This window comes from Sinohyriopsis cumingii, chromosome 15 (genome assembly GCF_028554795.1).
Source record: "Sinohyriopsis cumingii isolate HCF-2022 chromosome 15, ASM2855479v2, whole genome shotgun sequence".
NCBI classification, from domain to species: domain Eukaryota; kingdom Metazoa; phylum Mollusca; class Bivalvia; order Unionida; family Unionidae; genus Sinohyriopsis; species Sinohyriopsis cumingii.
In genome coordinates this window covers 25,975,739-25,988,140 of record NC_142975.1, presented here as the reverse complement: position 1 = coordinate 25,988,140, position 12,402 = coordinate 25,975,739, and the positions used below count along the sequence as shown (strand labels likewise).

The 12,402-nt window shown below is 43.1% G+C and overlaps 1 protein-coding gene across 1 annotated transcript; it reads left to right on the top strand.

Annotated features, from left to right (window-relative positions):
- The first annotated feature begins 6,031 nt into the window (after positions 1–6,031).
- Positions 6,032–7,204, top strand: LOC149781439 (uncharacterized). Its single transcript, XM_089934961.1, has one exon. The coding sequence runs from the start codon at positions 6,032–6,034 to the stop codon at positions 7,202–7,204; it is 1,173 nt and encodes a 390-aa protein (XP_089791087.1).
- Positions 7,205–12,402: the final 5,198 nt, after the last annotated feature.

Below are 12,402 nucleotides of genomic sequence, written 5' to 3'. Positions count from 1 at the left end.
CATTGCTAATATGAATGTATTTTCCGAAACTGCTGGCCAATAGTGTATTTCCAGTTTTTATTCTGTTTCTAACTTTCTGGCTGTGTTTATTGGCCAGAGTCGTGGCTTTTGTGTTCCTGGACACTTCCTTTTGTATGAGGTAGAGTGTGTGACCTTTTGTAAGATTGTCCCATTCCTGCTGCTGTCATTTCACTACAATTTTCTTCCTAATTATGCTTTTGTATTCTGTGAAGCTGTACAGGAGTATGATATGGTTGCATTTATGAATTTTTTTTTAGCTGTTTGGTCAGCTTTTTCGTTTCCTGAGATGTTGATATGGTAGGGTACCGACAGAAATTCGACTGACGAACGCTTTTACTTTATATGTGTGAAGGAAAACATCCCTTGGTACCAAAAACATGGAACGCGCGGACCTAAAAGAAACATTCACTCGATTTTTACTTATAAACACTAGTTACAAACACAAATACATGCAGACTATATTTTGACAAGCCACGGAAACGAACTGCATATAGACACACTTCTATTTATTTTGAACATAAATCAAAGAAATAAAGTGCTGATAGACACACTTCTATTTTTTTAAAAACTTACTAACATACAATTGGCAATTGAACTAGTATCTCCTTTCTAGAGTGTTGGGTTCGCCCTGAAAAGGAATGTTTTTTGTGGACGGGTAGCCATGGCAATCTTTTATCGTCTAACACTACGTCTACGTCTGGCGGCAGACTTTCCCGCATGATAGGACCTGCTCCTTCGGAAAAGAAGGAAAAAACCTTTCGTCTCTACACGGCAGTCAACAGATTCTCTGACTGGTTCCTGTTGTTGCTGCTGCTGATGTTCTCTCTGCTTCTGAAGCATGTATTTCTCTGTCCACTCTTCTTGCCCCTTGATGATTTCCTCTCTGAAGACCCATTCTATCAGGCTGTGATATGTATGGTTGGGATAGGGTGCTCCCAATATTTTATTCAAATTATTATAGAAGTCCCATAAAGGCTCAATTTTGGTTGGAAGTTAAACAGTGAAAGAAAAATGTAAAGCTCCGAACCCCCAGTCAGCAATGCGGATGGTTAACTGATTGAATATACAACAGATGAAATTCAACGACTAATAATTTATTAAGAATTCAATCGTCAAGTGCTCTGCTGTCCGATGGGTCACTCAAAGTCCGAAGCGTATCTAAAAGAGGACTATTTGGGTGGTTGTTGTTGCTGGGATGCTGACAGGCGTTAGGCACAAGACTCTTGTTTTTTCCGTTCGAGGAGTACTTCAGGGAAGGATTGGGAAGAAGTTAACCGATGCAACTGCTCAGTAAAATGGTCCACAAGTGTTTGTCTCCTAGTTGCAAACAGAATACACCATAAAGATTTGGCAGAAAAAGACGATTTGCGTTTTAGTCACACGCTTTCCATACCAGACGCACAAGAGTTGCTTTTGTAGATCTTGCAAAGAATGTAGTACATTTCGTCTTCTTTTTTGGTCACGCGTTGCAGCTCGGGCAAGTAAAACGTTCCTTTTGACACTTCTCCATTCATGTACTCCAATTTATAGACGGCAGGACGTCGACAACTCACTCAACCAGTGACATGAAACAAGTCGGTGGTCCAGTTGGGTAAGTAGCCTTTGTTGAAAGTACGTTTGGTTTTGCCAATGTGCACCAATCTTCTGCTGCCAACACTCCACTTTTCTTGGGGACTGTCACCGTCGGGGACGTACCAAACCTGGGCTCAAAAACGAGCACTTTGTTGTCAGGAGTAACTTCTTTTGGGGCACGTCCGATGCATCGATGGTAATATTGGTTGTACGGTAAGGCGTCGATGTACTTGAGAGTGTTGATGCGTAAACTATTTTCACATGCGTTCTTTCAAGGTGCGCTGAAATCGTTCCACGATTCTGGATTTGGTTTTGGGATTGTCGTTGGTGAAAAAATGAATGTCATCTTTCTTTAATTCGTTTTGGAAAGCTTGGTTCAGAAATTTGGTACCTTTGTGGGTTTGCCATCGAATAGGGTGACGACCACTTTATTTCAACCGTAGTTTGAGGGCTCGGACTAAATCACTGCTCGATTTGGAAGTCAATGGCACGACCCATGCAAATATGGAAAAGACGTAGATAACACAAAACAAATATTTGTAGCCACGACTGTAGGTGGCCAAATGAGATCTATCGTCTAAATCGGCTTGCCATTGATGATCGATACCCTCCACGTTGGTACGAGTTCTGGAAACCTTTCGTCAAATGGGTTTGTGTAAAGTGTACGTGGATTGTACTTAAAACCATCGTTGCATCTGAGGTAAACGGAGACTTTGCAGTCGCCTTTTGGCAGCACGATACAGCTTCTGAACTCCTCCGTAACCTGCAAGATGGGCTTGATCGTAGTAAATGCTGACTTACACTTTTCTCCATTTTTTAATAAGTCACCCTCTCTTAGCTGATGATATTTTGGATGGGGCGAGATGGTAGTTTGGAAACGGATTTACGTGTCATATGTGCCATGGGAGTAGAAATAGAGGGTAGTGGTAGCGGTGGTGGCGGTGGTAATTGGATGGCTTTGGTCTTCTTTTCTTTTTTACTTCTGGTTTCTCTTCTTTCTTTTTCACTTCTGTCGAAGGAGGAGTGGACATCATCTTTTAAACCCAAGCTTTAATTTCTTCTCATTAGTAGTGTGGAAAGGGGTCACAAGTAAGCTGAAATCTTAATAGGAATGGAGCTGCTGACGGTGTTTGAAAAATGTAGTGTACCTCTTCTTCCTCCGGTTTTCGTGGGGCTGCGTCTGTCTTGATCGCTGGGGTGGGTTGGTGGGTGGTGGTGGAGGTGGTGATGGACTTTTCATCATGGCCTTAAAATGTTTTAGAGTTGGCAGAGGTGTTTCGTCTAAAGCTTTCTGGTGAATGAATTGCAGTCGTTGCAATAGTTGGCCGTACTTTGCGGTTTTTCTTTTTCGGACAAATCGTTGCGATCCATCAACGATTGCAGTTCGTGTTCTAACTGGGATATCTCGGTCAAATGAGGACTGGGAGGTAAATGCAGCGTCCGTTGTTCTTGCCAACGATGGAATTCCATCCATCGTTTGTAAGGCACTAAAGGTTTCCTTCAGATTTCAATGGTTACGTCTGAGATCTTTGGACCCAAAAGGTCACCTTTATCTTCTTGGTCTTTTTTATATTGCTCCCATGAGGCATCCCATCATTGTTCTCAATACTCCTTTCAGTAAGTGTCGTAACAACATGGGCAAAATCCTCCACATTGTACCAAGATCTTCTTTTGACGGATGGGTATATTCTTTATGACCATTAGGCGAAGAGCGTGCCAATGCTTGGCAAAGCATGTTTTTTTTTTTATTTATATGGATGCAAAGGTATCGTGCCTCTCGAGATATTCAGGTAACATTCACACAGGGTATCGACGACGTATTTCGATGATGTTTGAATTGGTTATTTTCGCGTGAATGGAGGAGCTTTGGACAGGACGGTCAACACGTCCCAATGTTTGACTAAACGAGAAGGAAGTCCTTTCCTTTTCTTTCCTTTTGGATTAGCAGAGGGACGATTTCTGGGGTAACATCTTTGCTTATTCCGGAGCACAAAACCACTGATTTTCATTCTTCAGTGAATGTCTTTTTTATACTGGAATGCGTCGCCACTGATTGTCTTTACGTCGCATCAACTTGATGACAGGCATCACATGTCGTGGAAGGGTTCGCAACGGACTAAATCGGGACAGTTCTTGTTTGGAAAAATTCTGTGAACTCTGTAACATGGCCGATCTCTCTTGGACTTTGATTTTGGAAGCAGCTACTTTGTGAGCAGCTGCTACTGCAGCTAAAGAAGAGTGTGACGTGTGGAATTTCGAATTGCAGCGAATGTTAGAGTTGGATACATTAAGCATTAAATTTTATCGCATTTAAGCCAGAAAAGTCTTTCTGAAGGGTCACTTCGACCTTTCGTCGTTCATCTCCCCCCCCCCATGTCAGTGTAAACTTCAAAGGGACAGAATTCCAACTCAGTGAAATTGACTTGGGTATTTTAACACGGTTCTTAGAAAGTAAATATTTGAGCTACCAACCCTAACCGCTTATCATTTTTTTTTCAAAGGGAAATTGTCACGCACTGTCATTTACAGATTCTGAGCTGTCTAAACCCGAAGAAAGGAATTATTTCTTTTGGGAAAAAAATTGGGACCTCAGCCTACGATTGGGCAGAATAGATTAGTGCGTACACTTTAGAGCAATTAAACTTTAAAGTGACGACCTTAGTCAAATTTCTTTAGTCTTAAAATCTCCTAGTAGAGGAAACTTAATCTCGACTACGTGGAAAGCATAAAGAGATTAGTGCTTTCCTCGTGAAACAAGAAAGGGACCAGGTGGTCGTCTCCTAAAAAGAAAAACATGTTTAGTGATAGGACGCACAAGTTCTGAAAGAGATCAACAATAAGGAACAGCTTTCTGAGAGAACGACGAAACAGTCTGAAGACAGAACTCCGGGGAAAGAAAGAAGGATGAGGTCAGAATAAAGGGACCATGAAGTCCATGAAGGGGCAAAGCATAGAGCTTAGGAAGGATGAACTAGGAGACGTTGATATACGGTCAAAGGGAAGGAAGGTGATGAAATCAATCGTGGACATTGCGCTATTTTCACCTCTCCTTATGATGATGAAATAAATCCGAATTAAACACACCTGTTAAATTCTATTGATATAATCTAACTTGAATTTTTTCTCCTTAGTATTCTCGCTCAGTTCTCTGTTGAAATTCCATTCTTCTTTCACTCCCGCTGGGCTATAATATCGAGGGAGGTCATCTTCTAGATAACGCCAGCCAAATGCAATTAACCACCCCTTATACTAAGAGGGCGAAGGGGCCCCGAGTGGCCGAGTGGTCTAAAGCGCTCTCCGTTACGGATCACTGCCATCTCACCTCTGTCTGCGTAGGTTCGAGTCTCCGATTCGGCCAATGTGGGTATGTGAGAAAGCTTGCCAGTAGCTTCTCGAGGGTCGGTGGTTCTTTCTGGGGATTTCGCGGGTTCTTCCTCCACCATTAATACTGGCCGCCATGTATAGCCTATCGTGTGCTGAAAAATGGCGTTAAACCCTACAACAACAACAACAACAACTAAGAGGGCGATGTTACAAAGTGGGGTCTATCGTCCGGGATTTTTTTTAACGGTGTGAGTGACAGAGGCTGAGTAGGATATTGTATAGAAATTAGAGTATCAAAGCAGTGTTCAATTTGGTTATTGGTTAAGTAAGAAATTACGAGAGTGAGTCGAGTCAGTACCTATGCATTTTGTAGTTAGTGCATGCCATTGTTTGATATTTCTTTAATGTATGTTATGACAATGTAATAAATTAAGATTCCGTACCTGAGCTGCTTTGATACGCTATCGTTGTCTGAATTAAAGTAATTCAGAAAGAAATATTGTCTTTAGTTACTCTTGCAAAAAGAGGTAATTAAGGAAGTCCCGAGGGAGCAGTTGCACATTGTTGGTGCGAGGAAGCTGAATTTAGAGGGAAATTCAGAAGTTTGTACTGCCAAACCCTGTTAGGTTGCGTTAGAGTAATTTAAGTAAGTCGGTAGGTTAAGACTTATTTGGATTAGAATACGGGTAAGTATTCTTAAGGAAGTTGTTTCTTGTAAGGCAGTAAGAGTTAGTAGATACGTAAGATAAGTAAATTGGTTGGTGATGCTGTCGTGTAGACTAGAATGGCAACTAATAGGCAGTTGGTCAAAGAGTTTAAATCTCTTGGTAGAGATGAATTAGGTTATGAAGGGACCCAGTTAGCGGAATTTGTAGAGCACAGTCTCAGAGAATAAAGATAACAACAGGCGGCAGAAAAGGAAAGAATCAGACAAGCCGATGAGAGAGAAAGAATCAGACTAGCCGAGGAGTGAGAAGGAGCCAGGAAGAGAAAACATACGTTAGCCATTGAGAGACTAAGGATCGAATCGGAATCAAGGAGGGGTGAAGAACTGAATGACCGTTCAGGACCCACAAGCAAACGATCAGAGGATAGACGCATCGTCCAGATAACAATGCCGATGTTTAACGACAGAGACGAAAACATCCATAAAGTTCTAACTCAGTTTGAAAAATTAGCTTTAATCCATCATATTCCCAAAGACCAGTGGGCCATGAATATCTCTGCATTTTTGCAAGGAGCTACCAAGGATGTCTATCCTAATATGGCACCGACTGAAGTAGATGATTACGACGCTCTCAACAAAGCGTTGTTAAGGTACTACAAGCTGTCGGCTGAAAGTTTTCGCAGACTTTTCAGAAAATCGTCTAAGCGAACAACAGAGACACACGCGCAAGTTCATGCTCGCGCGCGCGTGCAATTCAATAAATGGATTAAAATGACAGGTATCGCGTTCACTTCCGAAGGTATACGGGAAGAGATCTTGAAAGAACATGTCCTCAGTACGTATCGGAAAGACCTGATCGTATTCTTAATGGAGCTTGATTTCGCTACCTTAGAAGATATCAGTGTGATGGCGGAGCGATATAAGTGTGCACACGCCCGTCCAACCACCTGGGGTGGAAGGGATCGACCCAGCACCACTGACCTTAGAAGAGCTAACGGTTTGACACCTCATAAGCGGAATGGTCAAAATGGTGGGAAGTCAGAGGATGATAAACTCAGCCATGTTCAGTTCCGTGGCCCAGGAAAGACCCACGGGGTAGATAATGGTATCCCTATTAAGAAAGCTGAAGTTGTATTCTACGGCTGCAAAAAACCTGGCCACATTCTCAAAGACTGCAGGAAATATCGTCCCACCATAAATGCAGTGACATCAGGCACTGGTAGAAGGTGTAAACCAGTAAAATGGTCTAGTACAGCAACAGCTACGGTAAACGGAGAGAAGGGTACCGTGTTGTATGATACCGGATGTAGTTATCCAGCCTTGGTTGATATAAAATTTGTCAAATATGCAGATTATACAGGTGAGACAGTGGCAGTCCAGTTTGCTAATAGGACTAAAGATTATATCCCAGTTGTCTACATCGACCTTGATTCGCCGTATGTGAAAGGACGAATTCAAGAAGCGTGCTTTTTCGGATTGCCGCACGACGTAATTCTAGGATGTAGGTATGTGTTTCCACATCCTAATCCTGTGATGTGTACACCTGTACACGTGGGATCCATAGAGACGAGGTCTATGACGCAAAGGTCAGGGTCGAAGCCGTTGTTCCTCTCGACTTAGCCCATAGACAATTTGTTACCTGGTGAACTGAGGAGACTTCAAGAGGAAGATTCTACCCATAACAGGATACGCGAGTATGCAAAGGAGGAGTCCGCGCGGAACTTCGCAGACGGGGAGGTAGAGTTCGTGCTGAAACGGGGTATATTGTATCGATACGCCCGGAAGGGATCCGAGAGGTATAAACAAATGATTGAACACTAGCCAAGAGAGAAGAAGTCCTTAGGCTAGCACATGAGAGTCTACTTGGTAGTCACATGGGCGTAGCAAAGACGAGAGGTATGTTAGTGAGGAAATTCTACTGGCCAGGTATGTTTGGACACGTAAGGATGTAGCTAACACGCATCCGAATATTTCTCCTTTTTCTCCGTCGGTTTGGTACAGCAAACAGGTGGTATTCATCCGTCCTCCGTACAAACTGTCCCGCCGGTTCAGTGGGTCCACCAGCTTGTATCTTTCCACGATGCCTTTAAGCTCGGGATCGGGTTTCAAACGGTGACAGTACTCGTGTTCTCACATTTATACCACTTGGTATCCTTGCTGTTCTAACTTCAAGCACCGCTGATAAGTGGCCTCGTACAAGTCTTCCATGGTCTGTTGTAAAAACTGATTTTTGGTGACACGTTGAGATTAGCAGAGGGGACAAATAAGCAAGTAGTAAGGTGGGGCACCCTAGGGACAATGGGACTTAGCATTAAAAAGACCCCTGGGCAACTCTAGGGACAATGGAAATTTAACATGGAGAAAAATCGTGGGTTACTCTAGGGACAATGGGAATTTAACATAGAGTTTGGGTCTAGGGACAAGGGAAATTAACATGGGGAATAGAGTTTGGGCTTTTGGGATTTTTTTTTTTTTAAATTTTTTTAAATTTAAATTTAAATTTAAATTTAAAAAAAAGGGGGTAGGCAATGGAAAGGCTATCTCTTTTCGAGAAATATGGCTGGCCCTGAAAAGGGCCTTTGGGTTTATGTTAATGTATTCATTAACATAAATGGTACCGCATTGGTCTTCTTCTTGTCCTTAGGCTACGTCTCACTGTTGGTCCGTAAATCAGCACTCTTTTCAGGCATCCTTGTCTTTCAACGTAGATCCTACGTATCCACAGGCTGGTGTTTGTCCTGTGGACAACGGTCCACTTGGATCGGACATACATGGGTATGTCCGTCCGGAACATCATGGAAGACACAAGCGTAGAAGATTGCACATCGGTCCACATCTTGAAGCGACGAGAACAAGTGAATCAATGCACTGAACTGCGCTTATTTATAGGTAGAGGTAGGATTGAAACGGATTGAGTTCATTCACCAATCCAAACACGCGTTACAAAATTCAGTCAGCCCGCATCCAATCCGAAGAGAGTAGTCTGTGACGTCAGTTGGTCTATATAGATTCGCTAACGCTTGTGTGCAGTCAATCTATGCGACAGTGATTCAACATGACGGAAACTCAGAAAACGATCCATTGGGGTGCACCAGCAGGGGAGACTGCCCAAGGGAACCCGGACTTACTTTCAGAAGAGGTACATTGGGATTTTGTGGATTTTCTTACCTCGCAAGAATTTGTTCCGGAACCTTCGTTACCTTCTTCATTACCGCAAGTGGAGAATTTTAGACAGAGACAGAAAGAAGAATTGGAGAAATTTATGCAACGACAAAAGGAAGCGGAACAAGCTTTTCTCCTACAGCAACAGCAACAGCAACAAAAAGAGGTAAGAAAAAAACAACAGCAGCAACAGCAAGAAGAAGTAGCAGCAAAGAAACAAGAGGGTGAAAATCAAACGGCTACGGTACTGTTGGACATTTTAGCGGAGTTAAGAAGTCTGAAACAAATGTATCAGACTTCTTTATCACGACCGAAGAGAATACGACCTTCCCGAGCTAAACACGCCAACCCTGTGACTAAGCCTGTCGTACCACCCTTAGTGATTTCAACCCAATCATCAGAAGTAGGCCTTGGCCGTGGCAAAGGCTTAAGGCAGTTAAAGTTGATTGGTTAAACTCACCCCTACACCAAAATAAAAAGGCCCTTTTCAGGGCCACCCACATTTCTCGAAAAGAAATACAATTTCAATTTGCCAATAACTCAAAAATAAACCCCACCCATTTTACCCTTATAGTACGTGTCTGTGTATGAGTGCGTGAGTGTAGCTTCTTATTTTAAAATCAAAACTCAAAGACACTTACCTTATATCATTCATGTATTCTTTTATCCATTTTTTACAATCCAATTCACAATTCACCACAGAACACTTTAATTAAAAGTTCATTGACTTCTTTCTCCTTGTTTAGTCTCTCTGTTTTTTGAATTTCTTCACCGTTTTTTCCTCATTTTCTTCCCTTCTTCTTTTCTTCTCCTGTTTCTTTGCTTCTTTTAAATATAATTGTCTTCTTTCTTCCTCTTCTTCCTCTGAAGAATCCCTCTCTTCTTTCGAAGAATCCCTCTCTTCTTCCGAAGAATCCCTCTCTTCTTCTGAAGAATCCTTCTTTTCTTCTGACTCCTCTTGTTTCTTTTTTGGGCAATCTGGAGACCAATGTCCTTTTTCTTTACAATAATAACAGGTATCTTGACTTTTGTCTTTTTTAGCCCCTGTTTTTTTTTTTTTTGACGGTCTGGACACTCTGAAGACCAATGCCCTTTCTTCTGACAGATATAGCAAGCATCCTGACTCTTATCTCGAAAGGAAGGAGAGTAGTCCGTAGGCTGGTCTGAAGAGAATTTTCTAATGACCCCTCGCAAAGCTCTGACGAAACGTTCCATCTGGGTAGTCTCTTCCATCGTTCTCCTCGGTTTGAGAGTGAAATGAATAGTGAAAGGACAAGACACACCCTTTTTATATACGCTGGTTTGCCATGACTATAAATTAGTCTATGGTGTTTGAACTTGAGTCATTTGACGTTTTGCACTCAAGATGAAACGATCATATTCATTCGAGAAGAAAGAAGAAGAAGAAAGTAAGAGGCAGAAACGTGATCTATCGCCTCGTACCAGGGACGAAATCTTGGCACAAATTCATGCCAGTGATTTTGAAGAGGACATGAGTGAACCAGAATCCGAACCCTCTAAACCAAGTTCACCACCCTTAGTCAACCCTGAAAAGTACTATTCCATTCGAGAGACGGAAAAGCGCTCCTCTAGAAAATTAAGAACCACGGCTTACACCTACACGGTGAAGTTTAAAGATTTCAAGTCCGACGTACCATTGGAGAAAGCAGAAGGGTTTATCACCGAGATGTGGGATTCTTTGCTCACCGCACTCAAGCGACAATGTCAACCCAAAGAAGACGATCGCTTGACACTATCCATAGATCACGACGGTTTGAAATCCCCTGTTTGGATCGAGTTTAGCAGACCCGCAGAACTAACCCCTTCCAAAGTCATGGACAAGATTCAACACGTACAACAATCTAATGACCAGTTTGACATCACCGATGGTAAAGCCACACTGAAAATGGCTCACGTCTCTCTTCCTCAAGGGACAGGACGCAAAAAGATGTTATTGGTGGACGACCTTCGCAACACCAAAACAAGTCTCGTCCGAATTAACAACCCTCAAGACCAGATGTGCTTAGCCCGTGCCATCGTGGTGGGACGAACCTATGCCAACAAGAACGACACGGTAGAATGGAAAAGAACCTGGGAGAACATTCGAAAATCGAACCGAACCAAACAACGAAACGAAGCAGAACTCCTGTTGCAACAAGCTGGCCTGTCCAAAGACACACCCTGTGGCATTCCTGAGATGCAAAAATTGCAAGATGCCCTAGCTCCACGCTACACCTTGAAAGTGCACCCTCAAGAAATGCGCGGGTCTCTGTTGTTTCGAGGCCAGGATTTTAAGGACGGAAAATGCATTCACCTTTATTATCACGATGACCATTTCGATACCATTACCAGTATCACCGGATTCCTGGGATACAGTTATTATTGTGAGAAATGTGATTATGGTTATAACAATCGAGAGCAACACAAGCATTGTGGATTGAAATGCCCAGGATGTTTGGCCTCTCCACCCTGTCTGAGCGAAGAACCAGTGCCTTGTTCGACTTGTCTGCGCACGTTTGTCAGCCCTGCCTGTTACCAGCAACATTTGAAAACACAAGGTTCACAGAAGAAATGTGCTTGTCAACTCCTGAGATTGTGCCCTACGTGTGGACAAGGCATACTTACCAACAATGCCAAGGCACACGTATGTCGAGGAAAGAAAAAATGTCACATTTGTCACCACATCGTGGACTTGGAACACGAATGTTACGTGCAAAAATACCAACCCCCACCAGAGAAAGAGGACGGTCACAAGAAGAAAGGCAATTTCATCTTTTTCGATTTCGAATGCATGCAAGAGACTGGCATTCACATCCCTAATTTCTGCGTGGCTCATCGAGCGTGCGAGAAGTGCATTCAAGAACCTATCTTCAGTCATTGCCCTCACTGCAGCAAAATTCCTGGAGGACGTGAAAAAATCTTTCGGGGACCAAACACGCTAGCCGATTTTGCCCAATGGGTCTTAGATCCCATCGACAAGACGTGGAGCCAAGAGGACATCGAACGTTACGGAGATTGTCATCGTCATGCCACGGTGATGGCTCACAATTTCTCCGGATACGATGGACAGTTTCTTTTGAGGTACTATGCGGAACAAGGCACCGAGCGTCCTAAAGTCACTTTGAACGGAGCCAAAATCATTTTCATGCAAGTGGGACAAGTACAGTTTAAAGATTCGATGAGTTACTTGGCCATGCCTTTGAGTCGAATGCCTAAAACGTTTGGAATGACAGAAATGGCTAAAGGGTACTTTCCACACTTTTTCAATACGGAAGCCAATCAACATGCCGTTCTACCCCATTTACCTGAGGCTCACTATTACGACCCCGACAACATGCGTACCGAACAACGAGAAGATTTCTACGCTTGGTACCAGGCTCATGCCTCTGACCCCTTCGACTTTCAGGAAGAAATGTTAAAGTATTGTCGTTCCGACGTGGACATTTTACGACGTTGCTGTGGAAAATTTCGAGAACTGTTCATGGAACACGGAGGGGTCGATCCTTTGAAAGAAGCTTGCACCATTGCCAAAGCGTGTTCCTTAGTGTACCGCCAACGATTCATGCCTGAAAACACCGTGGCTGTCATCAGTCCTCAAACGACCCACTATGTCAAGCGTCAATACTCGGTCAAAGCCCTACGTTGGTTACATTACT